At 24.1% G+C, this 25,968-nt stretch overlaps 2 protein-coding genes and 1 long non-coding RNA gene across 3 annotated transcripts; 1 reads left to right on the forward strand and 2 right to left on the reverse strand.

The window, feature by feature from the left end:
- Nucleotides 1-62: 62 nt before the first annotated feature.
- LOC114127479 (28S ribosomal protein S17, mitochondrial) lies at nt 63-2,464 on the forward strand. Its single transcript, XM_027991722.2, has 3 exons — nt 63-362; nt 431-639; nt 2,163-2,464. Exons 1-3 carry the CDS (start codon nt 243-245, stop codon nt 2,332-2,334), a joined length of 501 nt encoding a protein of 166 aa, XP_027847523.2. The 5' UTR covers nt 63-242; the 3' UTR covers nt 2,335-2,464.
- A 5,014-nt stretch (nt 2,465-7,478) lies between these two features.
- LOC126555838 (uncharacterized) lies at nt 7,479-12,167 on the reverse strand. The gene is made up of 6 exons (XR_007606964.1): nt 12,073-12,167; nt 11,861-11,905; nt 10,806-10,853; nt 9,583-9,615; nt 8,381-8,410; nt 7,479-7,821 (listed from the first exon to the last, which is right to left on the reverse strand). It is a non-coding gene; the product is annotated as an uncharacterized LOC126555838 (long non-coding RNA).
- Nucleotides 12,168-14,602: 2,435 nt separating this feature from the next.
- On the reverse strand, nt 14,603-25,562 carry LOC114127476 (uncharacterized). The gene is made up of 13 exons (XM_050207717.1): nt 25,523-25,562; nt 25,288-25,296; nt 25,104-25,130; nt 24,456-24,503; nt 23,199-23,246; nt 21,347-21,361; nt 20,730-20,744; nt 19,481-19,531; nt 18,630-18,671; nt 17,746-17,799; nt 17,423-17,476; nt 14,994-15,130; nt 14,603-14,641 (listed from the first exon to the last, which is right to left on the reverse strand). Exons 1-13 carry the CDS (start codon nt 25,560-25,562, stop codon nt 14,603-14,605), a joined length of 579 nt encoding a protein of 192 aa, XP_050063674.1.
- Between the last annotated feature and the right edge of the window lie 406 nt (nt 25,563-25,968).

Consider the following 25,968-nt stretch of genomic DNA (forward strand, 5'->3'; position numbering starts at 1 on the left):
ATATTCTTTGTTATCAGTATTCAGCGTGTTCTAAGATAATATTATCTAAATATGATGATAATATTTTTTGAGCCCGGTTTGGGAGATACGACGTTGGCGCATGTTTTTATGAATTTTTAATAACTTAAGAATATTGAATATCACAATTAAAAATATTAGAATATAAGATCTTTAATTTATTTGTTCGCGTTTTATTTATATTCATATTGAGTTTGATTCGAGTCTAATCGCAGACCGCAGTTATGAGTTTAGTTGGAGCTGCTAAATCTTTACTGCTTTTGGGACGGTGTGCTCCGTCTGTCAAACAAAATGCATCAAAAATTATTGTTAAGAAATTAGAATTAGATCAAAACCTTTTAATGGTGAGTTGCATAGTAAATTGTTATTTATTGTACATACATAATAATATTTTCTCTCTTTTTTTTTACAGTATTTTCCTAAGAATGAAGTGTACTATGCTCATGATCCAGAAAATCAGTGTAAGACTGGTGATGTTGTGCTTATCCAGGAATTATCTGAAAAACTAACAACTCACATTACTCATCAAGTGCTCAAAGTGGTGTATCCTTTAGGTGATGTTACAGACCCTATAACTAATAAAAAAGTCGCTGCACTTGGAAATGGATCAGTTACTTACAGGTTAGTCAGATCTATGGTTATGTACTTATTATATACTTTTAATTTCCGTACCTATATTCTTATAGATTTATTTATATTAACAATACGTATTGTTAGATATTTATTTCTGTTTCGATTGTTATGTATTTAGATGTTATTTGACTATGTCAAGTGTACCTAACTGTTAATTTTGTTGTGTTATTAGCAGACAGTTATAGAGTTATATTTTTTTACATATTTAATTAACATACATAACATTACAGTTTTAAAATTATTTCAAATTTTAAATAGCTATAAGCATACCAATCGGTACTAGTTACAAATTGAAATTACTTATATCATTACTAGTAGTAAAAAAAATATAATGTATTACAGTTTCTTTATACATTTGGTTATAAATAATTATTAATCCTTGCATACAATGTAGATTTGTGGATAATGGATAATAAAACTCTTGTTTATTTGTTACTTTTCCAAAATATAGAATATGAATAAAAAAAATGTTATATCTGAATTGTGTACCTACATTATAAAAAATCATCAACATTTATAATTTTAAATGTACTAAAAAGTAATAGAATTATGGAGTATTTATTTTTAACATTTTTAAATTATTATAAAAATTACATTTAATAAACTATACCTATTACGTTTAAAAGCTTTATGTTTAGGAACATATTTTTTTTATCATTTATATACAAAAAACTAAAAAAAATTAATTAATGTATAAATTCTAATATTTCAAGTAATAGTGGATGAAAAATAATTAAACAATTTTTAATTAATATTTTTATGGATGGCAATATAATTACAACAATTATTTATGGAGAAATCATTATGTTTTGTTTGAATAACCAATTTAAGCCTTTTAACTACAAATTATTTATATTTTTTTGTTTTGAACAAATTTTGTGCTTATTAAATACAATTTACCTATGTATTTTCAAAATTCTATAATTGTTGTAATTAAATACAATTTGTGAGAAACCTTATTTTAGATTTCCAATATTTTTAACTTGATAAAAAAATTGTATCAACATAAATTGAAAAAAAAATACAACTTTCAAATGTCTATACAAAATTCAAAAAGATTAAAATTATTTTGAAAACAATATCATGTCTAAAATATGATAAAATAATTGTTATTTGGTAAAATCAGAATAGATACCTATATTTTCAAGTAACTGCAGTAATTTATTTTTAAATTAAACAAAATCAAAATCAATCTTATCAAAAATTGTCATTGTAAATTATCTCATTTTTCCATAATTTGTCTTGCTTTTCTGATTATTTTGAATAGTACTGGGATTTTTTTACTTTGGATCTTAATGTACTTAAACTTTAAAGTATTGACTAGAACAAATTTTCTACCTAAAACCACCTTCAAAGTTGATGATTGAAGCATTTGTCTTGTTCCAATAGGTGACAATTACATTAAACTAAAAATATACACCATTTTAAAATCAATATATCCCTTGCTTTTCTGAGTAAAGTAAAGTTTATCTACTCTATTGTATTTATTTAACAATTTTTTTTTTTTTTAGGGGTGATTTAGAAGAAATTGATAACCTTTATGGTTTAACCGAGAAACGATTCAATTATGATAATGCACCTAAAAGAGGTTGGCAAGAGGACAAAAAAGATTTTAGTCACAAAAAAAGCTACATCAAATACCACGAATCTGGTGAAGAACAGCCTTATTCAGTTCCAAGATAAATATTTAATATGTATAAGATTGTTATTTATACGTAGAAAACATAGTTTATTAAAAATACTAAATAATGAATTAATTTTATAACATTTTTTGTTATGTATTTTATTTGACTTAATAAAATGATAAAAACAATTTTTTTGAGAAGATTGTATTAAATTTACGTAAGTATAAAATAAAGATTCAAATACAGAAATTATGTATACTATACGCTTATTACTTACATAATTTTTTTTATTTTGGTGCGAAATGTAGTAAAATAGTTAGATGCAGAAAATAATTCTAATGCAGTATTATAATGCGATTAACATGTTCGTGCTAATAATAAACCATAAAATTTTTTAAAATTATTGTTCAACAAATAACTTTGATGCTGAGTGCTTGCATAAGGCTACAACGTGAAGGTGCGTACAGTTTCTTCTGATTATTTTGAAAAATACTGGGAATTTTCGATGTGAAACATAATATTTTAAAGCACGGTACGGTAGTGATTACCGTGGCGACGTACCGCTCGTGGCTCATGGTCTCCGCCTCAGCAGTCGGCGGACGGCGCGCGATTTCTTCTCTTACCCGCTCACTGTTTTACAAGCGTAAAAATTATAATATACTGTGTTCTTTTGAACGAAGCGTTGACATTTGACATACAAATTGCGAGTTTCTTTCTATTCCATTAAAATATGAATGGCAGTAAAAATAAAATGAATATATTAGAACGAGACAGTGCACGCAGCCGCCCGAGAAAAAAATTAAATTGCAAAACAACGAAGATGCCGGTCGGAGTGCAATGTCTCGTGTCATTTGCTGTAGATGTACGTCCTTATGCACAATTTGCTGATTCTAGGCAAAGATTAGTATTCCATATTAGAAAATATCGTATTATATTATACACTGTCACCCACGTGCTCTGCCCGCGTGGATAGTTGTTTGCAAATTGTGTTTCTTTGTCTTGTATAGTTATTTCGATTATAAAATGCTATAAAGTGTACATATACCTACGAAAAAAATTATAAATTCTCATAAATATACTTATAGATACCTGATAAAAACTATTTTTCCTAACATTAATATCATTATTCTCACATCCAAGAAATATATTATTTAATAATACTATAACGTTGTTAAACGAATAACAATAATAGGTAATGATTAGGTATTAAACAATAACATTGTGGGCATGCCATTCTGTAGGTTTTCGCACCATACAGCCAATCAACGCGCTGTACCTAACCCAACACGGAATCGTAGACAAAAAAAGAAAAATTATCGTCGAGACCAAAATAATAGCTAATTTAAACCGTAATAGTACTATATTGGTGTATGTAAGATTATTATTTCTACGAGTCGATACACACGACCGACATTTTATCGTATGATATATAGATAAAAGGAATATTTTAAAAAGTCGAAATTTAATGCATTTTAAAAATGATTTCAATTTACAATTTTAACTATTAATTTTGTTTTTTTAATAAACTTCTATGGATAATATTATAATTTTAAGCATGGGATATGAATTCTATATTTTCTTTGCTCTTTTAATAATAAAACAGACAATAAGGCTGCTCTTTATTTTATAAAAAAAAAAAAAAAAAAAAAAAAAAAAAAATAGGACGTTAAAAAGAATACATAATGAGGAAAGCATCGAGAAGAATTCGAACAACGTGAAGCAGAAAGAAAGAAGGAAACGTCAAATGGTACAAATTTCTACACCAAGATAAAACACAATATTTGGGAATAATACAGAATATTATTGTTAATGATACGACTGACTGAACGGTATAAATAATTTTTTGTTAAAATAATATTTGATTTTATTTTCAACGTTTTCATGTGTAATATTTCTTATTATATTATGTACATAGCCACATAGGTATGAAAGATATCAAACAAACAGTGAGCAAGCTCAATCCTCTCGTAGCTATAGTAACTTTGGAATGCATCATAATTAATTTCACGATAATTTCAAAAATAAGTTTGGCATCACCTGTTCAATTTGCGATGGATTTTGGTTCGAAAAAGATTTGAAAAAACCATTACCTGCTCACCAACTTATCTATTTCAGTATACATATACCATAATTAATTAATAGGGTATTGTGAAATATTATTACAAGTATTTATATATAACCAAATTATTTCGTTTTATTCGATTTGTCTTTATTCGTAAATGGTAAATTATGTATTTTAACATTATACATACCGTTTATTTGTTTATTTATTTATTGGTTTCGTTATAAAGTGATATACTGATGTGTTTTTTACAAATCCGAGTTTTCGAAGTGCGTAGAGAAAAGTTACAATGTAACATTTTTACACAATTACAATTTACAACATAATTCTAGAAACGGTGCTTTGTATAGGCAAATGTGATACATAAATGTGTAGATGTGTAATTTTTACGTAAATACTTTGACTAGTTAATTAAAATAGGTATACACTATACAATACACTGTATAGGCTTCGCTAATCTTTCTAAGTATAAAACAAATCGTTCGATTAGTATTTTATTCAAGTGGGTTTTATTATATTTTTCAATATAATATTCTGAAGTCGAGTATTCAAAATTTAATGTCATGATTGATTGCTACCTTGTTCACTTCTCAGTTTTAGTTTTATTTATAATTCATTTGTTGCGACCATAGATATTAAATTATCTATGATCGCGACATAATAATATGTCAATTCATAATTTTACTCAAATATTCCTAGTTATAATGTCTAATTAGTATATTTTTCGGCCAAAACAGGTAAAATACCTATTTCTTTAAAAGTGACTGTTCTTTAGCTGTTTAGCAGGAGGAACATTTCGATGTAACTAATATTAAAATGATATTGAATATTTTTCAATTACTATACAGGTACAACTTACTAAAATCTTGATCAAAATTTCGAAAACTTAATTATTTGTGTAGGCGTCAAATATCTAAATTAAAAATCTAAAAAAGGAAATTTATTTTTATTTTTTACACATCATTTAAATAATTTATAAATGACTAATAATCTTTACATTTCGATAGTTATTAAGTAATTTAATGATTCTAAAAATATGGTTTGTATTTTTTATACTCATGGCAGTTACTAATAGAGAGACGACACCTACACACCTACATCGTTACGGAGTATGAGAAATCACATTTCAGCTAGTTATTAATATTTTGGTTTTGAACTACGCTTTTAATATGACCAAATTTTACGAGAAATAAAAAGGATGAACAATACGTATGTTTGATAGACATATTTGTTTTATTTTTATAGTTTGTTTCATGTTATTTTTATGACTTTATTCATGCGCAGGTTTTTTAAAATAAAAATATAAAAGTACCGATAACTGGTACAATAACTTTATTGCTAAAAATACAAATTTACTATGCTATTAATAATACATTGCTTTATGTGTTATCATTGAATTTAGTTTATAACTCAAAACAAACCAAAATTAAAATTTTTTTTCATAAATAATAAATACATTATACATACATTTTTTATGATTTTTTACTAATGTATGTAGTTATTTTTATAAAATGTATTATAACTTTAATTTTTTTATCAGAGTTTTTAAATTTATTCAATAATAAGTATGTAATATGTAATATGTACTATGATGATAATTAATTTTTTGGTCTACACTCTACATTAACAATTTAAAATATTACTGCAAATTCTAAAACTCCTGTTGATACACGACTGGTATTATAGCAGTTATAATTTTAACAGTTTCTGATGAAAGAGCACAGAGTATTTCCTGTATAAAACACGTTGCGCGATTACATAGGTACTGTGAATTTTAAAGGATATGCTATTGAATTCCCATCGTATTTATTTTTAAATTTTTATCATCCTATTATAATAATTTTCTATTAAAATAGTAACAATAATGTTTAACAGTTGATCTCAGATGGTTGAACTATATATTAAAATAATAATAACAATAATAAAAAAAAAGCGGGTAAGTGGTTACCGCTCTGCTGTACATTAGGTGCCGTGTGGATCATTATTATATATTATAGGAGTGTTAAATTTGAATCCAATAATAGTTATCATTGTATACGAAATCGATTCTGAACGAAGATGATTTGTCAGCTTAGGATATAATTTCCAGTGGTTGGTGAAAAAGGTGGTTTATGTTTTAATGGTCTGAATACACCAAAATTTAAGTTCTTTTATAATTACTGTAAGTTAAACTTATGAAAAATCTTGTATTAAATTTTCAACTCTTAGCTACTTATGCAAATTTTTTTATGAATTATACCTAGGTACAAAATAATTTGCAAATATTCATGATTTTGACGAATTTTTGTCAACATTTGAACTTCAAATGCTATAATAAAAAAAAATTGTGCTTATGTATTCTTAGTTTTCAAATCACTATAAGAGTAACTTATGAGAAACTTTGTATTAAATTTTCCAAGTATTTTTATTGGGCCAAAAAAATGTTATCGACACTTCAAAAAAAATTTTTTAGAAAATTTGAAAATTTCGGTTGTCTATAAATGACTAAAAAAAAAATCAAAATTTTTTAAAAATGTATGTGTATATACTATATAGATAACACTAACATTAAAATTTGGTTATATGGTTATTTGGTTGATTCGTTTTTGAATTATAACCATAAAAAAAAATCGATTTAATCGAAAATTGGTTTTACGTAAAAATTCCCGTTCTTCCGTCACTTTATTTATTTTTTCTCGATTTTTTTGATAACTGTTGGAAAATGTTTACTATTGACCTCTATAACGCACCAAGGATATTCACTTTTCCATCGGAAATCACCCCCTAAATTTGAAATTGAAGTATTATTTCGACTAGTTATGCTGTACACATACACAAAAAAAAAAACACACATCATTATAAAATCAATACATTTATCATTTCGTTCAGAATCTAAAATTTTAAGTTAAACTATATGTGTTTATACTCTATTGACATTACTATTATATATAGTGTATTAAAGTGGCAGTTTAAGGTATATATGAGTATATAATTCATGATAAGTAATTTTTTTTTATAAATCCACACAGACGTGTTAAATCATCACTTACAATATTCTATCAAATATTTTTTTATAAAATTTAATATAACACCAACAGATTTTAGTAGTTTAAATAAAAAAAAACCATTTGATTTTTTATTTGTGCATAAATAATGTGTTTATTATAACTATTATTAGATTAATAATTATACGAGTAATGAGTATATTAGTAATATATAGAATATTTATTTTAATTATTTATAATTACATAATAATTATGTATTAAGATTGACTACGAAAGAAAAATTATTCAGCGTTTTCCGTGAAAAGTATTAATAATAAATTCATTGACAATTATAATAACATATGTTTTAAAAAAAATATTTTATTTCTAAAGGATTTTAAGATGGTATAGTTACTTTAATTTAATTGATTTATAAATAATCTTTATTGTTTTAAAGTTCATCCTGTACTATTATTATTTTTTTTATAATATTTTGCAAAGTATTCCACAACTAAATCCTCTGTAAACAAAAAAAAGTGCTTTTAAAAATTATTATTAGCGTGTTATGGATTAATATGTATTTGAACAGTAAATTCATACACTCAAAATAAATAATGTAAACAACTTGTATTGATTCTTATTAATTGTAAATTAATTGCATACATGATATTATTATTATTATTATTATTATTATTATTATTAACAACTATGACTATTATCTACATTTTCAGTAGATACATTTAGGCCTATTGTACTGTGCCTGTTGTATACTGGATATAATATTTTATTCTTTCTTTCAGTTTTAAGTTTTAAAAAAAGTGATATTCAGAGAATTATTGAAGATAATTTAGAAATTGTAATGGATGTAAATAATATAAATAATTTCTGTATACTAATATTATTTCTTAATCATTGGTATATTGATAAAAAAATTTAGTTTATATAACTCAATATCTATAAGCAATAAATTTAAAACTGTGTAGGTATTCTAATCAAAATAATTGAAATTTATCAAGAATTTATATCATTACTGAAATAAAAAAATTTACTCTTTCTATTAATATAAATGAAACTATTACCAAGTTCTGAAAATTTTTTTTCATTTTTGCCTAAAATAATAACAAAAAACATAGGTATACGCTATATTATTTATACATACTGTTTAATAATTTTAAAATTATTTTATTTCATAATATTTGTTATGTATTAAAGATTGTGACGATAATTAATCCCGCAGTATTAAAACTGTCTACTCATACCAAATGTTAAATGAATCAAAAATAAATTAAAATTCTCATCTTTGGAAGTTTTTTTATTGAAAAATACAAAAACAACTTAACCACAATATTGATTCTATGTTAACACATTACAAAAGTATTTACGAATATTCTATAGGTAGGTAGTATATTTGGTATGTATGTATTTGACTACTTTATAATCAGATAAACTATAGTCAACTTATAAAAATGTAAAACTAGGGCTGGAATTTAAATGTAAACAACTCAACTTTAAATAAATTATACGATAATATTTCGTTCTTTATTTTACATGTTCCAAATTTTTTTCATTTTTCACATGTTTTAGATCATATTGTTACCTATATTATACCTTATTATACTATTTATTATTTGTAAAACCATAACATTTTATCGGCTGGAATATCAGAATCCTATGTAAGTATTATTAATTTTGGGTGATTTATATTATTGTATATAATGAAGAGTCAACACTTTTTATGGAATGCGTGTTTTTTGGTTATCTATATTTTTAGCTAATACAGTATCTAAATTATAAATTAGTATTAGGTATATTTAATTTACACAACTGTATAACTTTTAATTATTTTTAATTATCTAAGAGCGATAAAGCAAAAAAATAATAAAACACGTCATAAAACAAGTCATTCAGATAAAGTTTTAATAGATACTTATTAAGTTTCTTCTTTGAAAATAATGAATAAGCAAATGTGGCATTTTTAGATTTTAGCCAATAATATCGGAAGAGAGATCGTGTGAAAACAAATCAACGATTCTAATGAATAAGTGATACTATTTAATCAATAATTTGAATAAGTGACCCACAGCTGTAGTCGAGATATTTAATTTAATATATTTTTTTTTGTAATATTAGGTATAAATTATTATACCTATTTTTATCACATATTTGTATGCAATAAATACATACATTGGTTGTATAAGTACATTTTATTCCAAGCCTTACTATTGTAACTTATTAAGTACGATAGGTATACAATAATTGTTTTTTTGATAAAAATTCTTACACCAATTTTTTGATCCTTTAAAATGATCGGTCACTGGAACAGATTGAAATTTTTAATATTTAACAAAAATTAAATTTATGTACGTATAAAGAACAATTATTTAATTGTACAATAAATTTCATAATATTCTAAGTTAGGTAAATGTATTTGTGTTTTATATATTCTTTTTTTGTGTATTTAATCACTAGTAGGTACTTGTAACTTTATTCGAATTATTACAGTATAACTACATGAATAGTCCATTAATATTCTTCTTCTGACACTTAATAATCTATATTATGTTTATAAGGATATTCTCTCCTATAATATTTTTCTCCATTTTTGTTCTTCCATTCTCTCAAAGGACTAATATATCCGTTATTATTATACAAATATATCTAGCATAGTATAGCGATAATCTATGTTCCTACATACGTTATAAGTTATAAACAATTAAAAAACTTTATCGTGCGTACATAATTCTCTCAGCAACTATACTGAACAAATTTAATTTCGGTTTTCACTAACGATAGTAAATAACGAAGATTTTTTAATGTATAAATCATTGAACAGTGGTATAAATGTATAATCTGTGGGAAATACCATTTGTTATCTTAATCACCGTGAAAGGTTTTACCGGCCACCGGTCACGTAGGTAATTGATGTAGTCTTATTGATATTAATTTATAATACTAAATATTTTTGATGCATTTGCCAAGTTTTTTATGTATTATTTTTTTTTCAATTTTACGTATATAATATTATATGAATTTACTGTTATCTCTAAAAATTGTTGTCTCTGTGTCATCATTTTATTAATGGCGCTTAAAAAATTATAAAACATCACAATACTTATCTTAGAATATTGATATTGCTGAATACATGTTTATGTATTATAGTTTATTAAAAATATTGATTTTAGATATGCGAAACGATTCAAATCTACCAAACGTATTATTTTTCATTCAATATTTAAAATTATGGCTCAAACATTGTTTGTTATATTGTATAAATGCTAACCAAACTGAGACATAATATTTTGCACTTAAGAAGCGTAGGCTATATTAATGTGAATTATTTATAAATTAGTGATTTTCATCCGTTATAATGATTTAAAAGTTAAAAAGATAGGTATTTAAACATGGTCTATTATTTTAGAGAACGTCAGAACGTTAAGTACCTAATATTATTAATATATTATTATTTTTGATCTCTAATTTTATTTTAATATCAAAATTACTTACATTTTCTAGCTTCTGTTTCAAGATATTCATTATATGGTGTTAAAAAATCTGAAATAATAGTTACATAGAATTATTGTGTATATATATCGTTCCCATTACAAAATAATTCAAAAAATTCTTAGAAAATATTTATTGATAAGTTAACATATTATGTAAGTGTATAAAACAAATTATTTGTAGGGGACTTATGTTTTATCATGATACAGGTGTATGATATACCTACTTAAAAACAATATAAATGATATATGTCAATATGACAATATCATTGCATAGTAATTTAAAGATGATAAATAAATAACGGTCAGGTTTTCAAGCGCAGATGACGGTTACTTTCTGTACAAATCTTTCATTACCTACTTGACTAATAAAAGAGACGTTTCGCTTTGTAAGGTTACAAGGGAATTGATATGTATTTGTGACAATAGAGCTCAAGACTTGTGAATTTCTCGTGTGCCACCAGAGACAGGAGACGACAAAATAGGAGTGTCTAACGCCGAAGAAAAAGTTAGTATCTTGGATAGGTTAGGTTAGGTTAGGTTAGGATATAAAAGGATATAAAAGGTGGCCATACACTTTTCAAGATTTCAATTTACAAAAATGTTCGACTAATTAAAAACGAGTATAATATAATAATTAATAAGTTATTATACTTTATACAAAGGAAATAACGAAGTCAGCATTTGTTTTAAAGTTTTAGGATGGCTTACCACTTAATTCTGAATAATCATACAGATGGAGATGTGATAAATTAAATTTAAAATAAATGATTCCTTTATGTTCATTTTGTGTTCTTACATACTTTTATACTAACAAAATAATAGGTAAAAGTATATAGGAAAATGAACAAATTTAAATAGAACTTAAAAAATTATAAGCTAATTTGCATTGGATTTAACAAATAATAACAGACAAGAATACAAGATATGTTTTTACTTTTTAGCATAACTAATAATTGTTGGACTAAACAAAAATTGGACATTATACCTAACATTTAATATTTTTGTTATAATCTGAAGTATGAATTCAATAACTTTAAATATGTTTTTCATACTTACGTGTTTCAATTTCGATAAAAGCATAACTTTCTTCGGCATTTTTTTCTATAAAAATCGTATTTAATGTTTTACAACCAATACTATAATTTAATGTCCCTTTATAATTTATTTAACTATTTGATTACTGTACATTATTATTATTTAGAATAATTGATATTCTACATTATTAATTATCTAATATGAGATGATCATAATATTCATACGATACTTACGAATGAATCCGTCAGCCTTTAATACACCTATCAAGACAAATTAAATATATTTTAGTACTTAAAGAGTAAGTATGTATAATTAATTGAAACAAAAAATTAACTAATAGTAATTATATACTATATATGTTTGGTGGTGTATAAGATGTTTGATAAAATTAGTTATTTGTCAAAAACAGATATCTTTAATCATAGTCTGTATACATATATATTTTTCTTAAACTGTAAATTATCATATGAAATATCTTACCAACACACGCTAAAGAATCAAAAAAATTTTATAAAATTTTATTTTTTAAAAAAATATTTTAGCATATTAACAATCTAAATTTATTCAGGTATTAAATTAAATTTTAACTTTTAGGTGTTTTTTTTTTTTTTTATTTTATCTTATTGTAATATCTGGTAATAACGAAAATTAATTTGATAAGTAAGTAATCCGAATTAGTGTTTTAAAAACCAAGCTTATAATTTAACGAATAGTTTCGAAAAATAGCTATTGCTTTAGAGCTATTACAATGTATTCATAATTTATTATTCTTTAAAATATGTTTATTTATATGTATATTGAAATTGCATTCAGGATATTATGAACTACACCAATGATAACAATTTTTAGATGAGTTCGTATCAAAATAAAGTAAAATTTTAAAAATGTACAAAAGTACTATTTTTTAATTATTATAATATAAGGTTTATAAATGTTTTTATGTTTTATAATGATGTTTATTCTTATTGAAATACATCGTAATATTATATTATTAATAATAAAAAAAATTAAATTAAATAAAGCAATACATTTATATAAAAATCTTGTATGTACCTATGTATTATATTGGGGCAGGGTAAAAAAAATGTGCAAGGACGGAAATATTATGTTAAATGCAAGGAGCGCTGATAAACCTTGGTATGGCTCTATGAGTAAAACTATAATGTATCCTCCATTAAAACATACATAAAACATGAATTTAAGATAGTACGTTGATGATGAGGTACTCTTATAAAAAAATAATTGAAAATGTTTTAATTTTCTAGAACTAGTACAAATTAGTGACGTACCCATTTTTGTTTGTGTGTGGGGGGGGGGTTATAATCCCCCGAAATGTTTTCGAAAAAAAAATACTAATAGATTGAAAAAAGAACAAAGTGTTGTAAGATAAAATAATATAACTATATAATGAATCAAAATTAAAACAATAGTACTTAATATATAATATATAGGTATTACGCTTACATATATATAATGTCCGACGGAGATCATCATCTCGATTTTTAAAAACACCTAAAAATTTTATTACCAAATTGTTATAAAAATATGTGATTATGTATGCAGAATTTTTAACTCGACATTTTAATAAAAAAATTATTTTAAACATCATGCCGTTGCTATTATAAATATAATAATATGTAAAACGAATACATTTTCAAAAGTTAATAATAGTTTGCAATACATTTTATTTATGATAAATAATTACTTTCAAATCTTTTTTTTTGTTCATCCGAATATCCTATCATACTACCTAGATAAAATATAGTAATTACTTTTGTGATCATATATTATATAAATATCATTATGATAGTTCATTTATTAATTAGCAATTACAAAAGTTTTACGAGATATTTTCTTGATAATTAAAATTTCATATGTATATAATTGTACGGTTATATAACTAATTATATTAATACATTTTGCATTAATCGTGTTACTATGATACCAAATACCAATGGAAGATAAGTTATCTTTTACTTTTTTATAATTAATTTAAGAGAGGTAATAATAAATTATTATCATCTTTAAAGCATAATTATTCTAATGAATGATGCTAATGAACTTCAAATTATAATGTTTTTTTATCATAACATTGGATCATTTAAATAAAGAAAGAAAAAAAAGGGATATTAGACCTGGCTGAAAAATTTATGTTTAAGTGTATCTCAAACCTCGGTTTAGATAAAGCATAATTTGAATCTGTTCAAGTGCTTTTTTTAAAAAAAAAAAACAATATAATAGGTATACATACAACCATGGGAGCCTATAAGTAAAATTTTAGGGGGGGGGGGGTGAAAATAAACAATTCTCAAATGTAAAAATAATAATTATATTATGGTACTATTTATTGAGTTAGGTACAAGTTTTTAATTTTTTTTTTTCCAGGTGGGGGGGGCAAGTGCGCTATCTTGCCCCTTCCAATGGGCGCCCATGCATACAACGCACTAGCTTTTAAAGTTATTTCACATTATAAAGAATATTAGATTTTAAACTTCTATAAATAAAATTAATGCAAAAAAACGTATTTAATTAAAAAGACATACTTGCGTGCTTAATACACCATCTATTTAAATATAGCTTTTTGACTAAAAAAATATTATTATAATTATAATATTAACTAAAATTTGTGGTTTTGACAATTTCGTAAAGTTTAATTCAAATGTAAGTTGGGTTCATTTTTCTTTGATTTTGATGAAATATTATTTTTAGTTAATACACCGTAAATATTTAACTGCACAAGGGGTTCTAGTTTTAGTATGTTTGTCACACTATTGACATAACAACTTGACTCATTTTTATTCCCTATTGCATGACCCATTATTCATAGCATGAGCTTATCTAATTTAGTCTTTAATTTAAGTTTAAAAATATTATTTTGTTCTCTTACTATTATGCTATTAATATTATATTATTATGTATAATATTCAATTCATAAAATTATCTTATAAACGTATACTAGGTTAGAGCGTATTTTTCTTTAATAAATAAAAAATAATATTTTGTCTAGAAAAAGTTCTAAATTAAAATATCTAACTGTATTAATGGTTAAAATTATGGAGTTTTTGTCAATACATTTATGATTTATGAGCAGTAATATTGATTTGGTGCGAATAAATATGGTATGATTTAGTGTATAAGTTAACTCTTCGTTTACTTTACCAGTCTCTAAGTATGAGGGATCTGTTGATGTGCCTTCATCAATAGAAATACTTTGTTGTTCATCAATAGAAATACTTTCTTTTTCATCAGTTGAAATGTTTTGTTTATCATCAGTATTATCGGCTTCTAATTCTATAGTATTAGATATTAATCATTATAGTTAGTAAATAAAGTGTTCCCATATATTTCATCTTGCTTTTACTTTATAATTATAGTACATACTATTTTTACTTTCTTTACGAAGATAATCAATATAAGCTTTTAATAATGCTGAAAAATTTTTATTTTGTAATTTTAATATTATATAAAACCAACTTATAATCACAAAATCTAGAATCTTTATATCATAATGCAAATAACCTATTAATAAGAAATATGTACAGTAATATATTTGATAAAGCGATTCATACACAATATTTGTTTTAACTAATCATCATTGATAGGTAACAATGATAAACAATAAGTTTTCAAAAGTGTATATATGAATATATGAGGTTAAAAGTGAAATAGTACATTCATTACGATGATATATCATAATTTTAAGCATTAGACAGAGAAGATTTATCTTATTGACTAATTCACTTTCCCCTCTCACCAGTCACCATCCTACAATAAAATACCACAGAGTAAAGTAGTCTATATGCATTACTTTATGTTTTAATATCGGTAATAATTTGCTAGTGTGTTAATATACTGTTAAGTGCATTAGTGTAGAATAAAGAGATAATTTGCAACCAAATAAATGTGGATCAGAAAATAAAAAATATACAACTCTGATGACCGTAGTCATCGTAAATTTTTAGTTTCTTAAAGACAAACAATTTTTTTACCTAAATAAAAAGTATAGTTTTTTTACTATTAGCTGAATGTATTTATTTAAGTGATCTGACAAATGAAAATTAGTAATGTTATGTAGAAATTATAAAATAGGTAGGTAATATTTTATTAAATTTAATGATACTAATAAATAATATAATTAACCATTTAAAGTAATTGAATGTGTAATCTTTTAATTTACATAATATTGTATAATACTTAATAATATTTAATAAATTACATTGATTTCTAGTATTAAATGAAAACGTATCCGTAAAAAGTAATTTTTTCTTTAAATTATAATATACTCACATGGTTCTTTCATAAAAAAAGCGTAATTATATATACCCTTCTTATCTAAAATATAATTATAGGTACAATATAAATATCGTATCATATACTCACAAATTATTAGACCAATTTATTAATTAAAAAAAAAAATCAATAGAAACTAAAACATTTTTAAACGGTTCTATTTAAATTACATATTTTGGACACTATTTAATATTTAAATACATACATTTTAATTTTAATTTGTATTAACTACTTACAAACATATCCTCTCTCTGTTAGTTCAGCTATAAAAACAATATTTTTTATATTATATAATATTTAAAAGAGAAATTTCTATACGAAATAAGGGTTGACTAGTATGTTTTTGAAAAACAGATAAAAAAAATAATTTAAAACTAAATTCATCAAAGATGTTCGCCAAACATTGGTATTCAGCATTTTCGAAATTAATGTAATTGAATCATATAATATACTTATTTTATATTTTACTGTTAATTTGCTAATTCATCTTTAGTATACAATAACCATTGACAGTAAACATTTAGATAAAACATTTCTATCTTTACTTTGTACAAGATAAAATACCATGACATACTAACTGAATTTATTTAATTAATTTTTCATGTAATATAATATTTTTATAAGCAATAATTATATACCTATATAGACAGATTAGTTATTATTATTATTAAATATATTACAGTTATATTTATATAATAACAACTTACCAATACACACTATAAAGTTAAACAGGTAAAAGATATGGTTAGGGTTGTTATTATTTAATTGATTTTAAAACAGAAGATGAAAATAAATATGCTTTAGGTCCACAATATTTATATTTTTAGGAAAGATTTGTTTTATACTAAAACCATATCATATTACTATCTATAAAAAGATAGGAAATCAACAGGAAACCATAATAATTTAATTAATCTTTATAATAAAATATTGAATCACCTAATTAATATCTATGATACTCTATCAACTAATAAAATTACCAAATTCATTATTTATATCTTTTAATATATGCAGGAAAATGTTATATAAACATTTTTGTCTTTATTATTTATAATAATTAAGAAAAACTTATAAAAATACTAAAAAGTAATGAAGAAATGTAAGTAAGCCTCAGTGTTCTAAGTTATATACTAATAGAGATATAGAGTATTTTTGAATTAGCGTTTTAAATTTTAATAACAAAATTCTACAACCGTTTTCAATTAAAAATATTAAGAACAAATCGTCAAATTTAAATATTTATATTATTTTATTATTATATTTTAATAAATAATTTATATATTTTAAACTTACTGTATTTTATGTTTTTATCAGATAATTCATTGCCTGAAGTTAAGACTATTTCAGCTACAAATAGAATATAGTATCGATGATAATTTATATGTATATATAATAAAAACTTCAGTTTAAAATAAAACTTAGTATGCATTAGGCTATTAAATCGTATTATATATACTTATAAGTATTTTAGAATTTGTGATTGATGTTTTTAGTAATATTATTTTACAATTCAATTGTTTTTCAATTAAAAATATTACAAACAAAACATCAAATTAAATTATATATATTATTATAAAATAATGTTTTAATAAATTATTTATTTATTTTAGACTTACGATTATCAGTTGTTTCGGTTGGTTTTTTATCTTCTTTTCTTTTAAATATATCAACTAGGTACATATAAAATATAATATCGATGTTAATTTATATTTATATTTAATTATATTTATGTGTGTGTGTGACGTGTGTTACGGGAAAAGTAGACTATCAGGCCTTGTAAACATTTATGCGTATTGCACACTATATGTTCGTTTGTCCAGTGTTTTTGATCAATACATTAAAAATATTGAAATATGAAAATATTGGTCGGAAGGGTTATACTTTGGCAATTATAAATATCAAATAAATGATACAAAATGTTATACCTACTCGTAAATATTCTATAAAGTATACTTATTTAAAAGTGTTATTCGAATTATAAATGAAAATGAAGTATAATTTATACTTATAGCCTTTTTTTCTATTATTGTTTATACTTTAATTAAGTTCAATGGGAAAACTTTTGTAATATAAAAAAAATATATAATTAAATACGTATTCTAAATACATTTGAAAAGAACTCCTGATAAGATTGTCTTTGGAAATAATATGTAGCGAACTCAGCACAGCTTGACAACTATCCAAAACCAGATGAAAGTAGGTGATTATCATAATAATTGCAACTAAATTATAAAATAAATATGAGTAATCACTGATCACTAAACATTACGAAGTTGCCAAGGGACTTGTATAGGGTGGAATAAATAACCACGGAAACCCCAGAAAATACTATTCACGACATTATTACATATTATTGTACAAATTAAGTTTTGAAGTCTGGAGAAAGTCAATAATTGTGGTAGAGATAATGTGAAAGAAAGAGGAGGACCATATGATTATATAGTGATTAGGAAGTGAAAATAATTGTTATTTAAAAACATATTATTATTATATTAAGTACCTGCATTACACGAACACCAATCAATTGCGTTTTGTATTTCAGCTAAATTGATAAAGGTATGATTAATATTTAGTATTCGGTTAAGTCAATGTGTATTATTGTATCAATGTCAAATAAAATTATAAAATTCCATATTTATAAACTAATTTAAGAATTAAATATAAAGTTTTATTAGAAAAATGTGTGAAATTCATCAAATAAAATGTTATATAAATACCTTTTGAAAGAAAGGTATTATAAGAAACACCTTTGGTTTAGTATATAACACAGCGTTAGGACTTAGGAATATTTGAAAGAAGAAAAAATGTCGACCTATATAAAGTATATGGAAAACTAATAAACTAACATACATAAAAATTAAGAGAATGGAATGGTTTTGGCACGTATGGAGAGCTGATAATGATATCACAAAAAAATACTAACGGAGACCGTACACAAGAAAAAACCAATAGGCAGACCACAAACGAGATGGAAAGATGCAGTAGAGGAAGGCATGAAAATGTTGGAAGGAATGTATCAGTAGGTATGGTACTGAACAGAGAAAGATGGAGAGGATTACTTGTGGCAGCTCAGGTCCTACAAGGACCGTTAGGCTAAGAAAGAAGAAGAAGAATAATTATAAGAATAAAATAATAATAATATCATCAATGCCTCAATATTGTTTGCTATTTATTATGTTATATTACAGTTTAGATTAGATATGCTATTTAGATGGTAAGATTTGTATATCTTACTGAGTGTCAACTGCAAACACTATTATAATATAGAGCTTTTTTATGACATTAGTATAATATGTCTTATACTATATTATTAATATAATATATTTATTTGTTTTTAAATAAAATACATACTTTTCTCTATTTTCAAAAATAAATAAATTCCGTAATACTGATCAATAAAATCTAAAAGATATATTTTTAATTGGTAGATATTAATATTATATTTAATTGTTTTAAATTTTTAAAGAAGTGTTGATTTTATTTTTACTATCATCACCATTTAGAGTTGTAAAGCTACTTCAATTTTAAACTTAAAGAGAGATTTTTATAGCAAACTAATGTATCCAGTTGATATTTTAAGGGTCCAGGAATAAAACAGATTGTCGAAGCTTGCTTCACTGTATAATAAGTTTGGATGTCCATTTTTATTGAATAAATTACCTACTAACAATGCGAATATCAAAATTAATATAAATTATGATCATAGGACAGTGATGCCCAATTTTTTTCTTCTACGGGCCACTTTGGTAAATAATCATTATAAAACTCTTTATATTTTTGAAATCTGACAATTAAAAGTATGTATTTAAATTTCTTCCAGTCCCGTAGAACTTTTTGATGAAAAATTGATGGAGTTTTCAGGGACCTTAAAATACAACGACAAATAAAATGTATACTTATTCGTCTAATGCAGAGGTTCCCAATCCAAATTATTTCTTAAATTCAATGTCTCATAATATTTTTTGTAAGACGTAACACCATGATCGGCAAATGTAAACTGGGCCCGCGATTATCTTTTTTATTGTAAACTTGGCTCCAAAAATTTTAGGTAATTAATTAGTTGGAATGTAAACTCGGCTCGAAAATTTCAGGTAAAAAAAATGTCCATTGTAATCTCAGCTTGATAATATTTAGCGATGAAATATAATAAGCACGACATATTTTTATTTTAAAAAAAATTACTCTTACAAACAACACTAACAAAATATAAAAATAAGAAAATATCAGTGAGTGAATACGTATAACACATGGATTTTTACTTTAAAAAATAGTTTTATACATTATTACATAACGATTTTTCACTTATAATTTTACACTTTATACTATGAATAATATGAAAATGAAAATAATTTTTTGGAGAATAATGAGAATCATCTCTTCGTGGTTTCCTCTGAGTAATGCTAAATGGTTCTCAAAAATATTATAAGAAAATTATATACATATATATTTTTATCCGGGCCGAGCTTACATCTAATATATTTTTACCTGAAAAAACATGGGTCGAGTTTACAATAGACCTTTTCAACATTTTTTTTCCTCGGGCCGAGTTTACAATCGTCCACCATGATATTATATTCACACATAAAATTATAAAACTTACTAAGGTCACTTATATCTGAAAAATTAATCAAATTAATTATTTTTTTATACAAATAATATAAATAATTAATTAATCTACAGATTTGAAAATTAATTTATAACATAATATATGCATATATATATATATATATATATTTGTAATAAAGAATGTATAGTTAAAACTATTTCAAATATCATTAAATTTAATTCAATCATAATAAATTATAAAAAATATTTTAATACATTTTGGGAGATTTGAAAGTCATAAGATGGTATATAAGTTTATCGGTTTTACTTTCCTCTCTTGGTTAGATAAATTGATATCATTGACTCGAAATATCGTGCACTGCTAATTATGAAATACCTACTTTATTGGCTCGAGGTAAATCTAAACCAGTGCTAATCAATACAATTTAAAATGTATGCTCTTTATATATTATACTTTACAGTCTATAGCTACTATATGTAACAACGAATTCTTTAAGTGGTTTTTTTAAATTTATATATGATAATATATACCTACTTACAGCAAATAAAATTTATATATATCAATTTATCTAACATAATGTTATGTACATGCCTATTTCAATGTTTCATAATCGTTTTTGTGATACCATAATAGTCACATTATCTACTTACCAGCGTCCAACCAATCTACAAAAATAAAAAATAAATTATAAATAATTATATTTTAGTAAAATAATATACTTATACAATAGGTATTAATCTTCTGATTGGCTTATAAATTTAACTGTGGAATCCAAACAGATCAAACAACTCCCATTAATTGTTTGTTGGTTCCCAAAAAGCTCTCGTCGAAAAGGTTTTACGAATACTACAATTTCTAAATAACTCCGATATTCTACAACGAAAATTTCAAATCTAGAATAAATAAGGCAAGATATTAGTGCTGGGGAAAATTATATTTTCTTGTAGACATGCCAATACTAAAAAAAAGGGTAGTCAAATGCAGCCAGACAAGTGGGTAAAGGTCTACTGTACAGTTGGTATCGAGTGAACCTCATCGGATATTGAATAGGCTACTATAATAAACGTATTATATTTTAATGCATTGGTAGGTATCATTGCATACGAAAAACGATTCTGAACGGAGATGATAATAATATGTAAGTCTAGGATATATTTTCCACTAGGTGGTGAGAAAAGTGGTATATGTTTTAATGACCTGATTATCCCAAAATTAAATCATGTCCAGAAAATGGCAATTTAAACAACTGGTGTATGTTTCAAGTTTCTACGACTACCTAGTAATTTTTAATTATAACAAAAATCTAAAATTATTTCAAATCATTATTTTACGCTTTGATTTTGTAAAAATTTAACCTTCGATAAAATTTTTTTATTTGGCCAACGCTCAACTTATCTTATAATTATTGTAAATCAAACTTATTGAAAATCTTGTATTCAATTTTCAATTCATAGATACTTACACTAATTTTTAGTAAATTTTTAACTACAACATAAATTTCAAATATTTGTATTTTTGACGTATTTTGTCAATATTTAAACTTCAAACGTTAATAAAAAAACGTTGCGGCTATGTATTTTTATAATTTTAGAATTACTATACGACTAACTAATAAAGAACTTTGTATTCAATTTCAAGTATTTTGACTTAGCTAAAAATTTTATCTGCATTTATAAAAAAAAAAATGAATATGTATTTCAATTTTTAAATGCTTATAAAGTTATAAATCTTCTGAATTCTTAAAATGAGCAAAATATTTTGAAAATTAAATTAATTTAATAAAATATCAATTTAAATATTAATCTTGTGCTTTTTGAATAATAATAATTATTTAATCGTTTCATGATAAATCGTTATCGTTATGCAATTTCATAAAAATATTAAATTTTAAAATTGAATTTTGACACTCTTTGAAAATTGTTTATAAATTAATAACTTAACTTAATTAAAATTTTTAAACGCCATAATTGTTTTTAAAAACTTGTTATAAAATAGCTATCTTGGATTATAAAAAAAAATGATAATGAAATTTTATTTTTTTCGTGGTAAAATATAACGTAGTTATAAAAATTATAGAATAGAGCTCTAGACAAGGGCGTCTCTGGCCCTATTTTCAAGGGGGGGGGGCGACTTATTGATACAATTTTAAAAAAAAAACCCTAAAATACAATAATAAAATGTTAACCTATTTAAACAACTAAGAGCGCTATTCTAAAATGTTTAATTATTTTACTTTATTCGGTGTACACTTTTTGTATCATAATTATATATAATTACGAAAATATTAAAGTAGGTACTATTAAATAGAAATAAAAACAGAGGCTCTGGGGAGGGCGATCGCCCCATCGCCCCCCCCCAGAAATACGCCCTTGGCTCTAGAAATCATAAAAAAAACTTATTAGGTAAATATTTATTGCATTTGTTAGATCTCCGTGAGATAGAGCCTCTGTATATAATTACGATAATTATGTAAATTTTTAATAAAAATGTCATCGTACTAACCCAGCATCTTTTTTTCAATTTCAGGTTTAACTAAACCACTGGAATAGACTGAAACACATACGACATACATGAAAATTAAGAACAATAAAATTATGATTAATAAAATTATGTTTTTATAAAAATAAAAAATCATACCTATTTTAAGCTAATTTAATTTTAAGTAATTTAACACTAACTATATTTAAATTTAAAAGAAATATAGTTTTTGCTAATAATGTTTTAAGCAGGTATTTAACTTTTTCATATAGACACCAAAATAAAATGTATTTAAAATACAGAAAACTAATGTAGTTTAACCAGTAGAACCACATAATTATACGTTCACAGACTCACTAACCGGGCGATTGTAAACTCGACCCATGTTTTTTTCAGGTAAAAATATATTAGATGTAAACTCGGCCCAGATAAAAATATACAGATATAATTTTCTTATAATATTTTTGAAAACCATTTAGCATTACTAAGAGGCTCTTAGTAATGAGTAAGAGAACACCACGAGGAGGCGATTCTCATTATTCTCCAAAAATTATTTTCATTTTCATATTATTCATAGTATGAAATTCGTTATTATATAAATGCAAGTGTGTATTTGTAAATGTAAAAAATGTAAAAATGTAAGTAAAACTGTTGTGTAAAATTATAAATGAAAAATTGTAATGTAATAATGTATAAATCTATTATTTTTAAATAAAAATCCATGTGTTAAACGTATTCACCCACTGATATTTTCTTGTTTTTATATTTTGTTAGTGTTGTTTCTAAGAGTTATTTTTTTTTTAAAATAAAATTATGTCATACTTATTATATTTAATCGGTAAATATAATCAGGCTGAGATTACAACGGACATTTTTATTACCTCAAATTTTCGAGCCGAGTTTACATTCCAACTAATTTATTACCTAAAGTTTTTGGAGCTTACAATAAAAAAGGTGATCGCGAGCCCGATTTACATTAGCCCCACTAACCATTTTAATAATAAATAATTAAATAATCTTAAAATTCATATACATAAGAAACTATTTATATCTAGCTCAGAAATCAAAATAGGTATGAATGTCTATTTAAAAATATCAAAAATCTTCAGTATTACATTTTTTATTTAAAATCACAATTTAATAAAAAAAATCTATTATTTTCAACACCTTAACCAATTTACAACTATAAAATATCAAGAAGGAATTTTCCACTATTCTTCAAGGTTATGTATCTTACTTTGATGCTCATAATTTAAAGGTTATCGAGTTTTTAACACTTACCATAATTATTAAACAAATTAACAACATTTTTCACACCGTCGTCGTTGGCTATAAACCCAATAAATCATTGAAAATTAAATTAAAAATTTCACTATTTAAAAGTTAAATTTATTTTTGACCGTGTAACTTAATAACTTTTATTATATTATTATTTGTTACAATATTATATTTAATTTCTTTTTGTTTTGCAAAAAGTGAGTATTAACAATAACTCACGTACAGAGCTCAACTTAGGAATTTTGGGGCCCGGGTCAAATTTTCTAATGCGGCCCCAAAATTAATTATTATCTAAATTCTAAATTATCAACATAAATTATAATAATAACGGGGCCCGGGGCTGCAGCCCCCTTAGCCCCCCTTCCCTAAGTTGGGCTCTGCTCACGTAACAGTCGTTACAGTCGTTGTATATACGATAAAGTGCCATTAATCTATTCATAAGCAATGAAAAAACAACTAAAGATGTCATTAAGCTATAGATACAGTAAATTTCGATTGTACCTTGTAGTCATTGTAATGAATATGTTAACTAACATCAGATAGTTTGAAAGTCAAAAAATTGAATTTTTTTCCTTAGGGACTGCACTATAAAGAAACTAATACTAAATTCGTATGTACTTGTATTAAGAAAATGAACTTCAAACTACTTACAAAAGTAACCAGCATCAAATAATTTAGCTGTAAATAAATGTTAAAAATAAAATCCATGCGGGGTGTAAGCTATGGTGGTTTTAATTTCGGGGTTAGTATCAGTTTTAACCAGTCCATAATATACAAAAATATTTGTAATATTTCATATTTAATTTAAATATTGTATATAATTATGAAAATTTACTTGAACAATCTGAAATAAAACAATTAATTAATGAGATTTGTTAATAATTATCAAGTTAATTTATTCATGCAATTAATATAAATCGATAATAAAAAATAAAAATTTTAAGAAAAATGCATTGCTTAGTATTTATAGTAATGCTTCCACAATTTCTCTATACGAAACTAGTTTTGTGAAAAATACATGGCTAATATTATTTTGATTATCTTGCAGTAAATATAAATTTTAAAATTACCAGCATTATCATCACCAGCATAAGGATCGTATAAAAGCATATAAGCATCGCCAAAAATCAAAATAAATGTAATAATTTGTATTATTAATTTAACTTTTAATGATTTCATATCGATAATTATTATAACATAGGTAGAAAAAGAATTCCAAACAACAATTAACAGAAAATTATGTTTTACTGGTCTTAATACTTTAAATTCGTTTTATAATATCATGTAAAATGTTATATCAAATAATAGCAGTTGTTCTTTTTTAAAGGTCTAACATTTTGTTGTTGCTCAAACGCGTATTGTAGTTTAGAAAATATTTTTTACCTCCTGAGTAAATATGTACCAAGAATTCAGTGGCAGCTCGTGAGGTTATTTTTTTAAATTTTGTTATAAGTAAATACCAAAATAATGTATTTACTCCGTACTAGCGATTAGTGGTAACTGTATTTACCACTAG

This window comes from Aphis gossypii, chromosome 1, assembly GCF_020184175.1.
Source record: "Aphis gossypii isolate Hap1 chromosome 1, ASM2018417v2, whole genome shotgun sequence".
NCBI classification, from domain to species: Eukaryota; Metazoa; Arthropoda; class Insecta; order Hemiptera; family Aphididae; genus Aphis; species Aphis gossypii.

Excerpts from the sequence above, each read along its gene's own strand:
- LOC114127479 (XM_027991722.2), top strand. The coding sequence starts at position 243 with ATGAGTTTAGTTGGAGCTGCTAAATCTTTACTGCTTTTGGGACGGTGT. Across the intron at positions 363-430 it reads TAGATCAAAACCTTTTAATG|TATTTTCCTAAGAATGAAGT; the intron begins GTGAGTTGCATA and ends TTTTTTTTACAG. Across the intron at positions 640-2,162 it reads AATGGATCAGTTACTTACAG|GGGTGATTTAGAAGAAATTG; the intron begins GTTAGTCAGATC and ends TTTTTTTTTTAG.
- LOC114127476 (XM_050207717.1), bottom strand. The coding sequence starts at position 25,562 with ATGCTTTTATACGATCCTTATGCTGGTGATGATAATGCTG. Across the intron at positions 18,672-19,480 it reads ATTTTTGAAAATAGAGAAAA|CTGAAATACAAAACGCAATT; the intron begins GTATGTATTTTA and ends TTATCAATTTAG. Across the intron at positions 14,642-14,993 it reads CATACTTAGAGACTGGTAAA|GGAATAAAAATGAGTCAAGT; the intron begins GTAAACGAAGAG and ends GTCATGCAATAG.